Below are 19,506 nucleotides of genomic sequence, written 5' to 3' on the forward strand. Positions count from 1 at the left end.
GCACGTAAAACCCTCTTGCTTCATGGCACGTTTGCGGACAGGATCAGTGCTGAAGCCCATCCCTAAGACGCCTTGTCCCACCAAGCCTGCTAGCTGCAGGTAACCGCTTCAGGGCCTTTTGCATCTCCTGCCTGTAAATCCTTGTCCTAACCCAAGAGTCTTGTGATTTGGGGGCGTGCAGCACAAGACATCGCAGTCTGTTGAAAACTGAGGCCAGGCTGTGCCTCCCCGTCGAGGAGTGGGAGATGGGGCTGTGCAGTGCAGAGCTCCTCCAAAAAACCTCCCCCATCACTCGCTGCCAGCTGGGCCAGCTCCAGCTCTCCATGGTCGGTGTGTCCCGTTGCCGCAGCCTCTGCTCTCTTCCCGGTTAGGTCTGTCATTCTGGGAGAAGCCTTCAGATGTTGGCGGCTCTTTGAGACTGGCACATACAGTGAGCACAAGGCAGGGCAGGCAGCGCCCGGGCAGTGGGGAGGGATCCCAAGGGAAAAGTCAATGTTCCTGCAAAATGCCAGTGAGAAGGTGGATTTCTGCACGTCTGGAGCTCACAGTGTTGTGGGGTGCAGAGGATCTGCAGGAGAAGTCCCTGTGGCGTGGGTCAGAGTTGGAAAACACCTTTCCCAGAGTCACCTGAGCTTTCCTTCTGCCCCAGCAGTAGGTTGGATTTTTTAGCAGCCGGGTGGAGACACCAAGCTTCATGGAAGAAGCAGGAGCGGCACTTTGCATGGCCCGTGTTGCAGTCAAGGTTGTTTTAAAGCCAGCAACAGCGGGGCTGGATCCGTCTGTGTGTGCCCAAGGGAGATGCTCCTTGCTCCCAGCTCTGGTGTGGCATCCGGTGCAAGGGGTTTGGTCACGCTGCTTGGGGTGGCTCAGTGTCAGCCACTGTCCCCAGCCTGCTGTTACAGACCACTCATCCCGGGTTGGGCAAGAAGTGCCACCAATGCCCAGCTCACGTTGGGAGCACCAAGAGAAATCCCTGACATGATCCAGCCTCCTCTCCATGTGCTGGGCCAAGAGCTTATGGCTCCAGAGGGTGGCGGGTGCTCGAACACTCTGAACTGTGTTTCGTCACCATTGCCAGGAGTTTGGGGGTCCCTGGCTCTGCCTGGCAGCGGTGACCTCCTCGTGCCGAGGCTGCTTGTGCGGGCCAGGATGAACTCGGAGACTGCCCAGCATGGATGCACTGGGCCGGAGGGACTGTTCAGGGCAGGCTTCTCCTCTCGGGTGTAACCGGGGCTTGACCCACCTCAGTCTTGGTGGCGTAACATGGCGTGGCGGTGCAGGGAGGAGGGAAAGGTCCCTCGAGTTCATGGTAGCTGCTAGCATCCCTCGGGGACACGGCTTGGCCACAGTGCTTCAGTCTCTGACTCATTTCCTTCTGCTTGCTGCAGGGAGCATCACTGCCGGGAAGCCGGTGTCCCAGGACAGAAAGATCACCCCCACATCGAGAGAGCTCACCAACTCCAAATCTCCACATGCCCCGGTGGCAGACCACCACCACCCCATCTCCCCGTATGAGCACTTGCTCCGTGGCGTGAGCGGGGTTGACCTGTACCGAGGACACATCCCGCTGGCTTTCGATCCTGCTGCCATCCCGAGGGGAATCCAACTGGAAGCAGGTACCTTCAGCGGGAGCGCAGTCTGTTTGGGATTGGTTTTTTCCTTGTTATGCTTCAAAAGCCTGAGGTCTCTGGGGAAAAGCCACTTCATGTCTGCATCCTTTTCTCTCCCAGCTGCTGCTTACTACCTGCCAAGGCATCTGGCTCCGAGCCCCACGTACCCCCACCTCTACCCCCCGTACCTCATCCGGGGCTACCCGGACACGGCTGCCATGGAGAACCGACAGACCATCATCAACGACTACATCACATCCCAGCAGATGCACCACAACGCCGCAGCCACGGCCATGGCACAGCGGGCGGACATGCTGCGAGGCTTGTCGCCCCGGGAGCCCTCCCTTGCCCTCAACTATGCAGCAGGTCCTGCTGGCACGGCACCCTCGGGGGGTCTGGGGGCATTTCGGGAGGAGGAGGCTGGGTCACACCAGCACTGCCAGCTCCAGTGCTGGGGCCAAGGGCCAAGCCAGCAGCACGGTGTCACCCAGCAGCGTAGGAACTTGGCTGATCAGCGTGGAGGACAACGGAGGGGAATTCGATGCTTTTTTTGTCCATCTTTAGTTACTTGAGTCTCCTTATGTGCAGCTCTGGTTTTGGGTCATGGGAGCGCTTCCCAGCCTGGCCTTGCTGGCCTTTGGAGATTAAAATAACACTCCCAGAAGGATATCTGGCTTTCTGGAAAAAACAGAGCACACTGGGGGGCGCGCGGGGTGCGGTGCTGCTGCCCCTCCGCAGGCGGAGCTGTGCTGGTCTCGGGCCGATGCTGCCTGCAGGCCTGATCAGCAGGGATAAACCTCAGGGAAAGATTTTTCTCCCCGTTGTTCCCAGGAGCAGGACACACAGAAGGGTCCCCTCCCCTGACAATCAGCACCCAGGGGCTGCGTGCGTGCTGGCGCCTCTTGCCCTGTACCAGAGCAGCGGGATGGGTCAACCCTCCCCAGCATCGCTCCCTGCTCCAGCGCGGCCAAGCTGCAGCAGCTCAGCATCATCCTGACAGTGCTCTCGCTTCTCTCTCCAGGCATCATCGACCTGTCCCAAGTGCCACACCTGCCCGTCCTCGTGCCCCCTACCCCTGGCACCTCTGCCACCACCATGGACCGCATCACCTACATCCCCGGCCCCCCCCAGACCTTCGGCAGCCGGCACAGCAGCTCCCCGCTCTCCCCAGGTAACTTTGCACGTTGCTTTTCCCATGGGAAAGCAGTTGGGCAGGATACCCTTAACCAGTTCAGGGCCGTGAGCTCAGCGTGCCGGGGCTGAGCTCATTCAGGGATCAGCATTCATTCTCATTCAGGGATCAGCACACTGGCTCCCTCAAACCAGCTCCTCTGATCCTGCTTGTTGGGGGTTTCCTTGCTTTTCCCCCTTCTTCCCCAAAGTGGCAGCTGGGAAGCAGCTTTGGGAAAGGAGAGCAGTGCCGTGGAGACGGTGCCAGGACAGCTATTGCATGATTTGCCTGGGTTTTGTCCCAGTGGTTGCCCCCGTCTGTCCTGCGCCAGGTGACCTTGGGTGGAGCCATTCCTTATCTCTTCTGCAGACACAGCAATGTGGAGAGCAGGCGGTGTTCCCTGGGGAATATCGCTCTGTCTGCAGCCCTTTCACTGCCTTTTGGTTGGATTTCAGGAGGCCCCACGCACATGACCAAACAGTCAGGATCGTCGGTGTCCGAGCGGGAACGGGAGAGGGAGCGTGAAAAATCCATCCTAGCATCCACCACGGTGGAGCACGCACCCATCTGGAGACCAGGTAGGCTGGGGAGGAGCCTGGCACCGCATCCTGGGGCCTGTGCTGGGTGGAGGTAGGGTTGGGACTGTAAAATGAAGAGCTGAAGAAGCCCTTCTTTGTATTTTCCCCCAGGTACAGAGCAGTCCAGCAGCCGTTCATCCTCGCACTCTCACAGCCACCAGCACTCTCCTGTCTCACCCCGCACACACGAGACCATCCAGCAGCGCCCCAGCGTGCTCCACAACACGAGCATGAAGATCATCTCTTCGGAGACCCCCACTCCTTCCGTCCTACGGTAAGTCCCTCCAACATGGCGCCTGTCGCTTGCCCAAACCCCTGCACCAGGGTGGCCGTGGTGGTTAATTAATGAGCATCTCATGGGGCACCTCTGACATGAAGCAAGGGTTTTTTTGGCTTCATTCTCAGTAGGAGCAGGATTGGGGCTTACAGGGAAGTTGTGATGGGGAGAGGCAAGTTTTGATGCCCAGCTCCTTTGCTTTTCTCGGTGGCTTTTACTGCTGTCAGGAAAGCAAGCAGGAGCGTCCCTGCGCCCAAATACAGCTATCACTCTCTTGCTGAAAGTTGCCTGGTGGTGGAGTTATGAAGGTCTCTGGGACCTGTCGGTTTTATTCTCTCCAGTCAATGTGTCCAGGCCACAGCCTGTGGCCAGTTATTGTGGTGGAGGCTCCATCTGAGCCCTCTTCACCTGCTCCAACATGGGCCAACGCTCAGGAGCCCTGGGAAGACCTTGGCCAGGCAGGGCTGAATGCTGCGGCTCTGCTAACAGCACTCCCCTTTTTCCATGTGCATCTCTCATCTTCACCTTGTCTTCGGTTGCCTTACAGATCCTCCTCCACCACTACCACATCACCGATCCGCTCCACCGCCTTCCCCTCAGCCTCCACCCTGCGCTCCTCCATCAGCGCAGCGGACGGCTACGCGCCCCTGATGGACCCGGCCGTCCTGCAGAAAGAGGCCTCGAGGGCGCGGGAAGCCAAGGCAGAACGACCCCAGACTGACAACAACGTCTTCACCTCAAAGCTGCCCAGTGGGGCCAACCTCGAACAGTCGCCTTCACCCATTAAAGCCATGGAGTCGAGACCTTTACCCGCCTCTGGACCTGGTTCTTCTCATCACTATAGCAGAGGACAGGGGAAGAGCCAACAGCACCATCACCCTCTGGACCAGCAGCACGCAGCCTCGGGCCCCGAGCAGCACAGTAGAGAAAAGAGTCAAAGTAAACCCTTTTCAATGCAGGAACAGGAGCTCCGAGCACTCGGTAAGACCACCACGACAGCGGCCAACTTCATAGATGTGATTATCATGCGCCAAATGTCTTGCGATAAGGGGCAGCGAGAAAGAGGCTCGCTAAGTAACGACTCCACTAGTGATGGTAAGAAATTGGAGGGGAGAGGTGAGAGAGCTGGGGCCTGAAACCCATTTTATTTCATTATTTCCTATTTTTAGTTGCACGTTTTGGCTATTGGCTTTGTCACCTCCCCGAGTGTGCTTGTCCCTCTGCTTCCCGGTTATTGTGTTATTTCAGACTTTTGTATTTGTGTGTGTTTTGAGGATCTTCCCTTCTCCCGCCCTCTTTTAGTTTTTCCCGTTGCCAAGTCCTGTTTTGCAAACGTTGTTCAGTTCCTGGTATTGCTTTTTACAGACAATAGCAATTTGCTAATTCTGATTTCCCCATCATTAGAAATTCCCAAGCAGTCTGTTAGTAACAGTTGTGGGTAATAAATCAAACGAGCGAAGCGGAGAACTGAGAGTGTGAGCAGGACAGGGCTGCTGGCCATCAGACAATGCGCGTTCCCGCTCATGGTTGTGCTGTTGAGCACACAGGATCTCAGAGGGCTTTGCAGGCTGTTGCATGGTGCAGCTCAGATGGGGTCCCCTCACTTGGGGTGTCCTCGCTCAGGATCATGGTGCTGGATGTTGCACAGGAGGGCAACGTGGGCAGGGCTGTCCAGGTATTGCTCAGCCCAGCCACGCTCGGCAGTGCAGACCACGGGAACCACCTAGCATCAATCTTGTGTAGGACACAAAAGCACTGGGATAGGTTTCTCCAGAAGGAAGTGCAGGGAGGGGGCTGGATTCAAGGTCTGGGTCATTCTTGCTGGGACCAATCTTCACCCAAAGCATTCATCCAGGTTCACACCAGCATACAGAAGCAGCAGGCAGCCCATGGGGATTTGGTGGGACACCTTCTTCAGGTTGAAGCATCTGCCTTGGCTACCAGCACTGGGGCTTGCTGTTGGTTAGGGAACTTTCCAGAGCAGAACACTTCATCTTGGGAGGATCCAAAGCACGGTCCCTTCAGTGCTGGCGTGCATGGGGTGATGGGGATGCATCTCCGTCCCTGGTGCAGGGAGGTTCTCCATGGGGGGTCCTCCCCTACCCCTGCCTTGAGTACGTGCAAGGTCAGTGTGTCCGTGCCTGGGCACTGGAGACCCTCCGGCAGCGCTGTGGGTCGCCTGCCAGATTTGCCTGCAGTGGGTGGTTTCTAGGAATTGAGCATTAGGAGGGTAAAGGTCTGTGGAGGCAAAAATCACGAGCGTTACCGAACGTGCTTAGCTGGCAAGAGGCAGCATGTGCCTTCTCCAGGACTCCTTTGTCCTTGGTCTGTGGAAGCATAACCCATCTGTGCCTCAGTTACCCCTCTCTCTTGAAGGATGATGGTGGTCCCTCATTCCAGCTCTGCCCGCTTTGATGCAGCTTGAGTCTACACAAAGGGCTTAAAAAGCAGAGAAAGGTCAAGAAGCCTTTTTGCCCCTGTGGTGGGCGAGTCTGCTGCCTCTGGAGCAGGATCTGGAGTGTGCAGGGCCTCGTGCCCAATTTTCAAGTCCCTGCTGTTGGCCATGCTGGGCTTGGGGCTCTTCTTTGTAAAGCACTTGAGACCTCTCATGCAGCCACCACCACTCCTGCAGAGCGTTGCTTTCCCTCCTGGCAGAGCAGGTTTTTTATTTTCCTGTGTTTCAGTAGGTGGGGGAGAGGGGGGGATCAAATTGTGAACCCACAGGGGTTGAATTTGGTTCCTGACTCTTGTGCTGTCACCACGAGCTGCTGAGTGTCCAGCTCTGCAGGAATGAGACGCCACCTCTTTTTTACTGCAGCCATCACCGCAACCGGACATCAGGGGTGGCTCCAGCGGTCCCTGCAATGTGACCTGCCAGGTTTTCCCACATCTCTTTTTTTCCCACACTCTGCTGAACGTGTGACTCTACCCACAAACGATGGTTGCCACGGCACTAGGGAAAACCCAAGCAAACTCCTGGTTTTAACTCCCTTCTCCCGTTTCCCCAGGCTTTCACGGAGGCTACAGCCCTGAGCGGATGGAAGCAGTGAGCCCTGTGAGCTCGCCCAGCCTGTCCCATGAGAAAGGGGCCAAGCTGCTGCAGGATGCGGAGAAGGGGCATGGGGAGCATGACCTGAGGCAGAAACAGCAAGGTGAGGGCAGGGGCTGGCAGTGCCAGGCAGCGCAGGAGAGCCTGAGCTGGCATGGGGGGGCTTCGTCCGCCAGCTCTCGTTCGCCGTGACCCAGTGCCGTGACGGGATGGCGTTCGAGGAAGGGGATGCAGATGTCATCTCATGCCTGCTGTCTTCTTTGTGCCTCCCCCAGGCTCGCTGAAGGCCCCAGCTCCCGAAGCAGCCCACCTGCAGCACCTCCGGCAGCCCGACGGCCCCCAGCCCCAGTGCCAGCCCCTGCAGTCCAGCCAGAGCATCAAGGGCATGAACCAGCGGGTGGTCACGCTGGCCCAGCACATCAGTGTAATTAACCTCGTTCTCGCCTTCCCGCTGGAGCTACGGGGAGGAGGGAAGAGCTGATAGGAAATACGTCTGGTGGGGAAGGGCTGGGAGTGATGCTAGAGACCTCAGCATCTCTGGCTGGGGGCTGGAGGGAGCAGGGTGTATCAGGCATGTTCAGCCCGTCTGTTTGCATTCCCAACAAGCCCATCACAAGAGCTGCTGCAGGCAGGAGGCAGAAGTTACGTCCCCACAGGGACAAACCAGCCTAATTCCCTCCTCCTTGCCCTGTCTTCATTGAGCTCAGCAAAGCAGGAGGTAGAAACCAACTGTATTTCTGACATGGGTGTTTCTTCTTCTAGGAGGTCATCACACAGGACTACACACGCCATCACCCGCAGCAGCTCAACTCCCACATCCAGACCCCGGTGTACTCCTTCCCTGGGGCCACATGCCCTGTGCTGGACCTGCGCCGCACCCCCAGCGAGGCGTATCTGCAGCAGCAGGAGCATGTGGTGGCTTCCAGGATCTCCCCGCAGAATGAAGGCGGCAAAAGGTGAGGTCGAAGTGTCCAACCGCAGATGGGTTTCTGCCCACCTGCTGTGTTTGTCCTAGCTCCGATAGACCAGGGCTACCCCGAGTGAGGAGCCAGGTGGGTACCCTTGGCTACCTGGCACCTCGGTAAGGTGGTGTGTAGGACAGGCTGACATTGCTGTACTGCTCCTCAGCTCAGGGCTCAGATCACTTGCTTACACGGCCCAGAGTGTAAAATTGCCTTCCGATCTGGGCATTTTCCCCCTGTGGTGGTGCCTCTCTTGCCATTCATGTTCTAGAGATGCTCTCCAGATCTGCCTAGAGTCCATTTGTGATCCCCTTCTCCATCTGGCTGCTGTCACAGAATCAGTTAGGTGAGAAGGGACCTCTCCAGACCATCCAGTGCAACACCCTGCTCAAGCAGGCCAGCATGAGCAGGTTGTCCAGGGCCATGGCCAGTTGAGTTGTCAATATCTCCACTGATGGAGACTTCAACACGTCTCTGGGCAACCCGTACCAGCGTTTGAGCACCCTCACAGTAAATAAGTGTTTTCTTGTGTTGGGATGGAATGTCCTGTGTTTTGTTTTGTGCCCATTGCCTCTTGTCCTGTCACTGTCCTCAGTCCCTTGCAGGTCATGGCGCAGTGACCTTTCAGACCACAGATGGTTCCGAAAAACCCAAAGGAATATGTTTTCCATTGGTTCAAAGTTAATTTTATCTTCATCATTCTCAGTGAAGCAGAAGCTTGTTAGACATATGTGCGCCCTGTTGCTTGCAGCCATCCATGTCAGGCACCACCTTTATTTCTTTTAAAGTCACTTTCAAAACCTTGTGCTGATATCAGCACAAGGAAGGTCTGATTGCTATTGTATGGAATTAAAAAATGGGAAGTGTGAGAACGCAGTCTGTCCTCCCACCCAAACACAAACAGAGACCCAGATGCATCCAGGAAAGAGCGGTGTCTCCAAACTGTTGGTTCCTTGTCAGTAAACGTGGTTATTCTTCCCAGCTCTGCCTGGTCCTAGAGTTGGCTTTGTGACATTAGGGGAGAGAGCCCAGCCCTGGCCACCCAGCGATGAAAGGAAAAAAAAAAGGGGGGGGGGGGAAGAAACCACAGAAAGAACAAAGACGAAAATTCCCAGAACTCGCCATGAGGAATTCCTCGCAGACCCAAACCTGGCTGTCTCCCAGACACTGGCCATGGGCAGGCATCGAGGGGCTGCGTCGGTCCTCTCCGGGCTGTCCCAGCATCCCACCGCCCGCAGCCAGCGAGCCCCTGCTTGGCCCCAGAGGAGGTGGCGGGTGCTGCCCTCCTCTGTGTTCACAAATATGATGGAGAATCAACAGCCGTGTCCCCAAAGGGTTAACGTCCCGACCCTCTGCAGGGGTTGTGTCCCTGGCTGGCAGGGACACTTGGGCTGAGCCAGCAAGTCCCAGGACTGGCCCCGCCGTCCCTCCTGGGCAGCTGTATTTGGGGTGGCTGCCGGCTGGCCCGCTGCCTGGAAATCTGGGCCACGTCTCGGCTCAGTCCTGCTCCGCGTGCCTGCGGTGCAGAAAAATGCCCAAGCTGCGCTCTTCCTCCGGCTTGCGTTAAAAGGCGCTGTAAGCCCACGGGGGTGTGGAAGGTTTGGCTTTTTTCCGTGCTGTAGGAAAGCTATTTTAGTCCTTCTCCCCCCTGACCCCGGGCTGCTGTGCAGAGACAGAGGATGTTGCAATAAACCGATTGCATCTCCCCGTTGCTCTCCGCAGGTCCCCGGAGCAGAGCAAAGCCTCAGCCGGGAGCGCGTCAGACAACTGTATCGAGCCGGTGTCTCCACCAGACGGCGTGGGAGAATCGGAGCACGCCAAGAGCGCCACGTACCCGATCCTGTACCGCGAGGGCGAGCAGATAGACCAGAGGTAACGCCGAGGGAAGGGATGGTGGAGACAGTGTGGGGATGTTCCCCCCCATGCCCAACGCTCGCCCTGGCCCAGGCGAGCCAGAAGCAGTGTCACATCCCAGGTTGTAGCATATGGTAGGGCTAGGGAGAAAAGTTGGAGATCCTCAGTATCTCAGGAGCCCCTGGGATGATTCTGAGAAGTTACATGAAGGGAAGAGTCTCTCTAGGTAGGACTTTGTGAACTGGGCGTTGCAGAGGTTTCTGATGGTCTTTTGCTTTGCAGGATGGGGTCCAAGTCCCCAGGAAACAACACTCAGCCTCCAGCTTTCTTCAGCAAACTGACTGAGAGCAACTCTGCCATGGTGAAGTCCAAGAAACAGGAGATCATCAAGAAGCTCAGCACAACCAACAAAAATGAGACGGAGTACAGTAAGGACATGGGGGGAGGCGAATGCGGGGCTCCGGGGGGAAAAAGCCTTGAGGACACATGAAGCAAAGGAGATTTGGGAATGGGTGCTGCTGTGTTAAGGGCTGGGAGCTCCCAGCCAGGTCTCTCTGCATCATGCCTTGGTTTCTTCAGAAGTGCGAGGTCCAAACGCTTCCTGGGATGAGTTGTGCTGGTGCCAGCAGTGGCTGTGTGCATCTGGGGAGACCATGGAGGCTTCCCGGCCCCGCGTCTCCTCGCTCTGGGGCTGTCAATCCCACCCGCGCCAGATAACCTCAATAGGAAGGAAATAATGAGCTGAGCATGGAGGAGACTTAAGAGCAATTGATATTTTAATGAATGGCTAGCCAAGCTGAATCTTTCCTCCTTGAGATGCATCCCCCCCAACATTACTTTAAGCCCTACATCAATATTGGTATAGCTCTGTAAAACTAACCAGGCTGGCTTATATTAGAAATTCAGCCCATTCATTCATTAACCACTAATAGAGTAGATAGGATCATAATTTAATTTAGCCCAGCATTATACAGTCAATACTAATTCAATTTGAATCCATCTTACAACAGCTGCATCGGATAAGAGGGACCAAGCTGTCTCGTCTCCTGGATGATATTACCATGAGCCAACAGTATTGTTATGCCCCTTTGGGGACATGTGGCTGAACCCCGTGACCTTCCACACTTTCCCTTATCAAGGGAAAATATATAGAAATAGGAAACGCCTCTTATTTGATGAGAATTTCTGTTATTCTAAGGAAAGCGATATCCAAGTCAAACAGCTCAGCTAAGAAGGAAAATATTGATTTAACATTTCTTCTCCTCCTCCTTGCCCTCCCCACTGCCCAGACCTGCTCCCTGGATGCGGGGATTTGAGCCTTTGGAAATCCCATAGGCAGAAGAGAGCGTTTGACTTGACGGAGCTTGTAATCCGAAGGGCTGGAGGGAGGGAGGTCAGCACTGAGCACGAAGACATTGCCCTGGCTCTCTGGGCTCTGCTTTCCTGCCCTTTCCCAGCTGGCGAGATGTGCCCACTGTGGATCTCCCAATGGCAATTAGTCCTGGTCCCAGCCAGCACCCGCAGAGCCACCCCGGTGCCTGGGGGAGGTGGGATGCTATCAGGAAGCTGTCAGGCTGGGTGCTGTGACAGGGACACCAGCGTCTCGTTGCGGCTGGCACGGCAGGTCCCTCCCTACCGCCAGCCCGCACACACTGCTCTCCGTACTGAAGAGCTTCTTTGTTTTTCTCCAGATGTTGGGCAGCCTGGGACAGAGATTTTCAATATGCCGGCGATTACCGGAGCAGGTAACTCTCCCATAGACCTGTACCATACCTCATTCCCTGCAGGGCTCACAGCCATGGAGAGCAGGAGACTCGGTAGATTTAAGCATGTCCTTTTTCCCTTTTGCCATAAGACCAAGCCTAAGAGTTGCTGGGAGGCTGAGGCCTCGGGACACACCGTGACTCCCTGCTGTTGAGTTGGAGAGAATGCAGTGTAGTTCCTCAGAAAGCGTGGCAGAGTTTGAGGAGAGGTTAAAAGTCAAGCAAGGGTTGGCCACCTGATGCCAGCTGAGGCTTAAGCTATTGCAAGGTGGACCTCATCCTGTTCTTGGTGGGACCTTGTGGTCACCCATGGATGGGTAGGAGGGCAGCGGTGAAAAGGAACGTGAGGGTGGGAGGCAGGCTCTGTGCCACCACAGGCTGGGGAGGCTGCAGGAGCCGGTTGGAAAAGCAAATTGGGGCGAGAGCAGCGCCCCATAGCCTTGAACTGTGAGCGCTGGCAAACTGGCGGTGGTGGAGGACCAAGAGGAGGTTACCTGTGAGGGTGCTCGGGCACAGGGGTGCCGGCAGCATGCTCAGTCCTCCAGGTGCTTAAAGCGTGGGTTGACTCCAGTTTCTCAGTAGTTGGGAGGAAACGTTCAGCTGGTGGCCGGGTCCGGCCGTGGTGTTGCAGCTGGTGCCACGCAGAAGGGCATTGTGGGCAGGACTGCTTGGACCTCTGGGCTGTGCAGAGCGGGGGGGCTCCAGGCTGGCGGGGGGTTTCAGGCTGATCGCACGGTTGTGGAGGAGCTGTTGTGGTGGTGGCGTCTGAGCGCTGCTGCGGGCAGCCGTGGTGGGCTTTAGCGGGTCCCCGGCTCTAACCAGCATTAACCTGCCGGCCTGCCTAACCGGGGGTTCGCTGGCTAACACCTGGGACTGTGCCCCCCCTGCAAAGACCCCCCCTTGCTCTCAGGGAAACAGGGTGCTGGGAAGGGCTCAGGGTGGTCCCCCAGACACCCATGGAGATGTATTTGCCGTGCTGAGCCTGAGGACCACCATGCAGGAGCGGTTCAAGAGCTTCCTCATCGGCACTGCACCCTCCCCAGCTCTGCTGAGCCCACGGCTTTCAGCCCAGCTGGGAAAGGAGGAGAGGGAACCGGCTAAGGAAAGGATTTTGTCAAGGAGGGGTGGAAAGCGGCCCCACAGAGTTGGGTGGCCAGCATGGGCTTCCCCGGCCCAGGACAGAGACCAGCCTGAGGGAGAAAGACGGTGTGAAGGCTGTCGAGCTGTTGCCACCTGCTGCAGCGATGTCCAGGTGGGCTCACAAATCAATGAAACAAATCCCTGTTGAGGAGTATTAATCGATACTTAACTGATTAAGTATTAATGCTCTCCTGCAGCAGGAAGGCCTTCAGGTCGTTAGTTTTAAGTAGGAGGGACGGCAGCTCTGCCACAGCTGCGGGAAGGAGGTGCTGTGGGACAGGACTCTGCGGTAGGAGGGCCAGGCACAGCCGCCAGTGGTGACGCTCACCAGTGCCAGCGTGTTTGGGAGAAGGAGCCGGCTCATGTCGGCAGCTGGGATGAGAGGGTGCAGCCAGCCGGGACCCGAGGGTCCGCAGCAGATAAAATTTGGGGGGGGATGAGGCCGAACCTCCTGAGAGCATCCCCTGGTTAAAGCCGCTCCTGCTGTGCTGGAGGGAGGCGCAAAGGCAGAGCGTAGGGAGCTGAGGACCAGCGTCTGGCCGGAGGGGACCAGGAGAGACCCTGCCCCTTTACGGGAAGACAAGAGAACCCGGGATCCGTCCCTTTCCGAGCAGAGGGACAGCGATCCCAGCGTGAACGCCCCTGGGATGGGGCGAGCTGGTGGGGGGCTGCCAGTGGGGCTTCCCTCGCCGGCCTGCTGTTCTTGTGTCTGTATTTTGCCCTTGCTTGTTCCCTGTAACCGCCACATTGGGAATGACGGTGGCGTGGCTGAGCCTAGTGCCCTCTGGCCCCTGTGCGGTGCTGCACCATAACTGCATGGCTTGAGACTCACACCCACGCGGACACACCACTTCGCCTCTGCATCCCGTCCCGTAGCCGGGGCTCAGCCCGGGAGGGGACCCCGGTCCGCAGCGGGCACCCGGCCCCGGGGGGAGGAAGGGAGCGGGCTGGGGCAATGGGCAGGGAGCTTGCAAAGAGCGCGAGGAGGGACAAAAGGACTCTCCCCCCTCCCCAGCGTAGCCTGACCCCTCGCAGGCAGCTTCGCAGGCTGCGCGCCCTCATCCGGGGGCTGCCCGCGTTTGCCATCTCTCATGCCAGGGCCAAATCCGGGCACTTCCTGCCCATCAAGTGTTTTTGTGGGGTGTCCCCTCTTCCTCCTCTGATTTCTCCTCCACGGGAAACTGCCCCGGCCTCCAAATTTCTGGCACACCAACTTTTGATCTGTGTGTGCATCCATATGGACCCCGCATCCGGGTGACTCTCCGCCTGCCCCCATGCCGAGCCTGGCTGGGTTGGGAGCACAGCCCTCCCTTCTTCCAGTCGCTCCCCGGGGCTCAGCAACAACCCCTTACCCCCGCCCGTCCCCGTCCCCAAGCCTGCCAACAGCACTCCAGAAACCCAAATCCCAGAGTAAGCCCCATCCCATCCCACTGCCAGCCCCTGCCAAGCCCTGGGGCGGGATGGAGCGGGGAGGAGGAGGAGGATGGGTGCATTGCAGCGCTTTAAAGAACAAGATGACAAAGTTTGTTGCTTTGCGAGAATGTGCTGACTGTTTGTTTCTTCCCTTCTCCCTTGTCTCCTTTCTCCCCTTTCCCCGTCCCCCCCATCTTTCTTCTCATTTGGCTCCCCCCCATCCCCCGTCCCCTCTCTCCTCCCCCTCCCGTATCTCCCAGGGCTAATCAGTTGTAGGAGCCAGTCGGTCCAAGAGAATTCCAGTACCAACATGGGGTTGGAGGCAATAATTAGGAAAGCCCTAATGGGTAAATATGACGAGCAGTGGGAAGAGCGCTCACCTCTCAGTGCCAATGCTTTTAACTCTCTGAATGCCAGTGCAAGCCTGCCCGCTGCTATGCCCATAACTCCTGCTGATGGACGAAACGAGGACGTGCGCTCCTTGCCAGGTCTGCAGCCCTCTCCACCTTCGCTCTCTCTGTGTTATTAATTCTCAGCCTTTGTATTTCCCCTTCTGCGGGTGGATTTATTCCTCCCTCCCCCCGTTTTTGTTCATTTTGGTTTTCTTTCCTCCCCTCCCTCCTCCGGCTTCGAGCTTTGTGAATCCGCTGATTAATCCTGGTCTTGTTTGATGTTAATTTAATAGTCTCGGAAGGTGCTGTTGCTTTCTCTAAACCACTGACTGTGCTCCTTTCCCCGTTTGTTGGTTTTTAATAGCTCCTTTTCTTTTTTTTTTCTTTTTTTTTTTTTTTTTACACAATGGAAAGGTTTATGGGGGGGAAAACCCCACACCCAAAAGACTGAAGCCATAAACTTAAATAGCCACCCCAAACTATCTGTAAACCCCCGGGCGGGATCGCTGCTCCCGAAATAGGGGAAGGAGCTGAGAAGGGCTGGCATGGTGGGGACACGGGACAGGGTGGCCTTTCCCTCCCCACCCCGGGCTTGGGGGGCGTCGGGGCAGGCTCCGGCCTGGGACCAGAGGGTTGGATGGGACCTGGGGGTGCCTGGAGCAAGAGGGAGAGCGTAAGGGAGCTAAAAGTGATAGGTGGGGGGCAACTTCAGAGAGCAGGGCTGGGGGTGAGCTGCCCCATGGGCCCCGGCGGGGCGCGCAAAGCCCATGGCTGGGTGCCACGGCGGGGTCTGCCCGGCTTCAAGGGAGGCTTGAGCAGAGCCGGGAGGGCTGTTCTGCAGATCTCTGGTTAAGGAAGAGAGGAGGGGGACCAGGGATGGATGGGGGAGAGCGTTTGTCCCCCCCATGCCTCCGAAGGGCAGATTGCCTCTTGCCAGTGCCCTGCGCAGAGCACGGCAGCCAGTGCCGGTGTCACCCTTGGCAATGTGGGCGCAGAGCCGCCGACGCTGAGGAACAGGGTCCTGGGGGCACACGGGCACCTTCTTCCAGGTCAGCTCGGACCAGGCGCTCTTCAGCTTGTTGCAGAAAAGCTTTTCTGGCTCCTGCATGAAACCAGCAGCTTCTTCCAGCCACACTTCCCCACGCCCGGCGGAGGCTGCCCGGGCAGGCAGGGTGGAATGCAGAGCCCATCCATCCCTCCCGCTTTGGGAGCTCCCCCCAAAATAGCCGGGCTAACCTCCCCGGCAGAGGCCCTTTTGGCTTTGAACCTTTTAAAAAGGTTTTAAACCTTTTAAAACCACCGGGGATTTTGCTGTATGAATGGATTAAAGGAAGTCCTTGGCCACGTAGACCACGGGAACAGGGAACGTGCTCAGGGCTCCAGCACCCACGTAGCTCCCAGGGGGTCCCTGCCAAGCGGCACACGGAGCTCCTGTGCCACGACTTGTGTTTGTGGGCTGAGCCACGAGCCGGATTGGGAGCGGACCCCGCGGAGAAACAGCTCGGCCAAAGCTGCAGGGCTGCTCCTTCCCCGGATCCGCTCCACGGGACAGTTGGTAGCATCAACCCACAAAGCGGAGAGTGGCACAGGAGGGGACAGAAACCTCCAGCCGCTGCGGCTGCTTGCCCACCCCACTGCAGAGAGCTCGCCCCATCGCCCTTCCCTGCCGTGGTGCCAGTGACCCCCGGCATCAGCTTTTCTCCTGCCACAAGCCATTTTTGCAAGCTCTTAAAAGGGAAGCGCTGCGTACCTGCACCCCCGACCCCCCGATCCCCATTGCGACGAGCCGGGTGACGAGCGGGCGCTTCTCTTTGCAGGAGGAGGAGGGAAGCCAAAGATCGCTGCCAGACCCAACAGCCGCAAGGCCAAGTCCCCGGCGCCGGGTCTGTCCTCGGGCGAGCGGCCGCCCTCCGTCTCCTCGGTGCACTCGGAGGGGGACTGCAACCGGAGGACGCCCCTCACCAACCGCGTCTGGGAGGACAGACCGTCGTCCGCAGGTAGGGCTCGGGGAGGGGACATGTCCCCAAAGCGTCCGTGCCACCCTTTCAGGGGGGCTGCCACCCCCGTGGCGTTGACTCTCTGCTTCCTCCTCCTCACGCAGGTTCGACGCCGTTCCCCTACAACCCGCTCACCATGCGGCTCCCCAGCGGGGTGGTGACGGCAGCCCCCGCCGCCCCCCTGCCACAGGGGACCCCCGGCAGCCAGCACCACGCCTGGGACGAGGAGCCCAAGCCCCTGCTCTGCTCCCAGTACGAAACCCTTTCGGACAGTGAATGAAGTGAGCCAGGGGCAGGGAGACGGCGACCAAACCCACGGTGCGGGGAGCGAGGGGGACGCCCGGGGCGAGCGCCCACCGCCCCGGCCCCGCCGGCTCTCAGGAGCGAAGACGCAGGAGCCAAGCTATTTTATTTTTTTCCCTTTTTTTTTTTTTTTTTTTTTTCCTTCCTCTCCCAACCAGCCAATTTGGGGGGATATTTGGTGGTTGGTTTTTTTAAAAAAAATTTTTGTTTGGTTTTTTTTTTTTTTTCTTTCTTTCTCAACATCTGGAAATTTCTGCATCCTCTTCGGTCTGAACAAAAACACACACAAAAAAAAAAGAAAAAAGCCTTAACAAGACAAAACCCAAGGAACCCATCTTCGATCTTGGCAGCCTTGCTGGGCGGTGACCCCCCCACGCTGGAGAGGGACTGAGAGCGGCCGCGTGCCCGAAGCACGCGTGTGCCAGGGCCGCGCGCGCTGGGACGCTCTGTCGGCGCGCTCCCGCGGAGCCGAGCCAGGGGCTGCGGGATGCTCCCCCGCAGGAATGCAAAACCTTGAGCGGGTTAAAAAAAAAAAAGCAAAACAAACAAAAAAAAAAACAACAAAAAATGTTTAAGAAGTGAAATAGGATGGAACTGCCCCGGTTTTGTTCTCCCTGAGCTGACACGAGGGCTGGCAGCCCGTCGTTGGCAAGACGTATCGGCCCCGGAGCGGTCTCGACGCGCTTCAAACGTGGCTGGGATGAGTGGGCAGGGGAGGGAGTGAAGAGATATTTCTTAAAAAAAAAAAAAAAAAAAAAAAAAAAACACAAAAACAAACAAAAAAAAAAACACAAACAAAAAATCCTGGTCCCTTCGGTGGAAGCGATCCCGGGCTTAAATCGGAGCGGGCAGGGATGTCCCCGGGCCGGCTCACACGCTGCCCAGCGAGGGGCTCGGTTGCTTTAAGTGCATTGTTTTCTGAATGGTGAGAAAAGGCAATTGTAAATTGTATTGGTCTACAGGGTATATTTTTGATACCTTCGGTGAATTATGTCAATATTTTACGCAAGGAAGGACTTAAACAAAACACAGTATTACATGCTGTAAAAGAGGTTCTGTTCTTACATGCAGGCTTTGATGCGTTTGTCCATTGTATGGAAGCATTTAAAAGAAACGGAAGGTAACGGTGATCCATCAAAGTTATCTGTAAGTCAGGAGAATGTATGAACTTAGTTTAAAAAACGCAAACAAACAAAATCTTGCCATGGTTGCAGGGCCCCCCGTCACACACACACACCCCCCCACACCCCCCTTTGCTGACTCGGCAGGAGCCGGTTGTAGCCGTTGATTCTCCGGAGCCCTCCGAGCTGGCCGGGCGCAGGGGCAGAGCGGGCAGGAGGCGGCGTGGCAGGAGGGTCACGGGAAACTTTAAAAAAACAAAAACAAAAAAAACAAAAAAAAAAAACACACAAAAAAAAAACAAAAACAGAAAAAAGTTAAAAAAAAGTTTTTATTGTATTTTTGTGATACACACGAATGCTCTACTTTGCATTATTTTTTTTCATTCCATGATGTTGGCTCATATCTGCAGTTACATGGTTAAAGAACAAAATATTAGACTTTTTTTCATTCACTTCTGCTTTCTCGCTCTGGGGGAGGGGGGGGAGAAATGGCAAAAAACCCACAAAACTATGTATTAAATGCTTTGCATTCTATACGCTAGAGGAACCCAGAGCACGGCACAGGACTGTCTGCCTCTCGGGCTGCCGGGGGGGCAGCCGGCCCCCGCAGCCTCCCGCAGCCCCCCCGGCCCACGCGCAGGTCCGGTGGCGAGGCCGGCGCTGCCACCGTCCCCATGGATCGTTCTTTTCCCCCTGCAACGTTCCCAGGTTGATTCTGATTTCAAAGCAAGAGAATGATGGTGTTTGTTGTTTGTTTGGGGTTTGTTGTTTTGTTTTTTTTTTGTTGGGTTTTTTTTTGGTTTTGTTTTTTTTACAATGTACAGGTTTTTAATGTTCATCAATGTTTGTGTCTTTTCTGTTGTGCTTTTTTTTTTTTTTTTTTAAAGAAAAAAAATACCGAGACAATGCACAAGCGATGTTGGAAGTCTTTCCGTTCCCAGGTTATTGCTGCTGGTGTCTCCGTGGCTCTGAGATGTAAAAACTTAACAGAGCCGATGTCTGGCCATAACGCTATTAAAGTGTTGCAGATTTTGCTGGGAAAAAAAAATAATAATAATAATATCCAAATCCGACCCATCTTCAAAGCCGCCTCCGTCACCTTTTTGGACAAAAATAGCAAAAAAAAAAGAAACTACAACAAAGAATAAAGTTCCCACTTGGCACAGTAGCAATACTGTGTGCTGCTTTGGTGTCTCCAGGAGTCCAGGAAGGTGCCGGTGGAAGGCGGCTGCGGCGCTTGCAGCCCCGCTGCCCTCCGTCGCGGACCTGCCACAGCGGCTGTCGCCGGCCGGGACCCCGGGGCGGGTTGAGACGTGGAGAGGGGACAGAGAAGCTCCTGCCCGCGGGGCGGCCGCACGGAGCCTTGGCTTTCACTGCGCCTCGCTCGCTCCGCTGGTACCCGCAGCCCCACCGCACGCCAGGGATGGAGGCGCTGGGGCAGCATTTGGGTTCCCCACTGTGTGGGCATCCCATGCCGACGGAGCGTGGCCGGGTGTCGGGATGTCGGGAAGGGCCACGGACTCCGGCCAGGAGCTGCAGAGCCACCTTCTTGCCCCCCCAGCCGGAGCCAGGTTGTGTTGTCCTCCCCATTCCCCCCAGGCAGCTTAACCAGCACCTGAAGCCTTGGGCTGGAGGGTGAAGAGCTTGTCCCACCCTTTGGCGCTAACTCCGTAGCCGTGTTTCTCTTTTCCTCTTGTTTCCTCCATGTCTTCCGTGTGTGCAGGGCGAGGGGTCGGAGCTGGCGGGGCTGGCCGGGAGCCCCCAAGCCCAGCTGGTGCCCGGGGCTGCGCTGCGAGGGTGTCGCTGTGTTTCGAAGAGTTTTCAGATGTTTGCGAGGTTGTTCTGGTCCTCCTGGGGTTTGTGGCTCGGTGCTGGA

At 56.7% G+C, this 19,506-nt stretch overlaps 1 protein-coding gene across 25 annotated transcripts in view; it reads left to right on the forward strand.

Moving 5' to 3' along the window:
* NCOR2 (nuclear receptor corepressor 2) overlaps window positions 1–17,572 on the forward strand; it is a 253,248-nt gene extending 235,676 nt beyond the window's left edge. For 14 of the 25 annotated variants that reach the window (XM_074606451.1, XM_074606464.1, XM_074606455.1 and 11 more), the window contains exons 33-47: window positions 1,389–1,616; window positions 1,731–1,976; window positions 2,632–2,781; window positions 3,237–3,359; window positions 3,471–3,633; window positions 4,184–4,731; window positions 6,645–6,788; window positions 6,961–7,109; window positions 7,448–7,641; window positions 9,370–9,519; window positions 9,784–9,929; window positions 11,193–11,246; window positions 14,078–14,305; window positions 16,027–16,206; window positions 16,311–17,572. In XM_074606451.1, coding sequence (XP_074462552.1) covers window positions 1,389–1,616; window positions 1,731–1,976; window positions 2,632–2,781; window positions 3,237–3,359; window positions 3,471–3,633; window positions 4,184–4,731; window positions 6,645–6,788; window positions 6,961–7,109; window positions 7,448–7,641; window positions 9,370–9,519; window positions 9,784–9,929; window positions 11,193–11,246; window positions 14,078–14,305; window positions 16,027–16,206; window positions 16,311–16,486 — 2,879 coding nt within the window. In that variant the 3' untranslated portion in view covers window positions 16,487–17,572. The remainder of the gene's footprint in view (window positions 1–1,388; window positions 1,617–1,730; window positions 1,977–2,631; window positions 2,782–3,236; window positions 3,360–3,470; window positions 3,634–4,183; window positions 4,732–6,644; window positions 6,789–6,960; window positions 7,110–7,447; window positions 7,642–9,369; window positions 9,520–9,783; window positions 9,930–11,192; window positions 11,247–14,077; window positions 14,306–16,026; window positions 16,207–16,310) is intronic. The other 11 variants (XM_074606465.1, XM_074606467.1, XM_074606468.1 and 8 more) reach the window with 5 other exon arrangements.
* Window positions 17,573–19,506: the final 1,934 nt, after the last annotated feature.

Source organism: Larus michahellis, chromosome 13 (genome assembly GCF_964199755.1).
Source record: "Larus michahellis chromosome 13, bLarMic1.1, whole genome shotgun sequence".
NCBI classification, from domain to species: Eukaryota; Metazoa; Chordata; class Aves; order Charadriiformes; family Laridae; genus Larus; species Larus michahellis.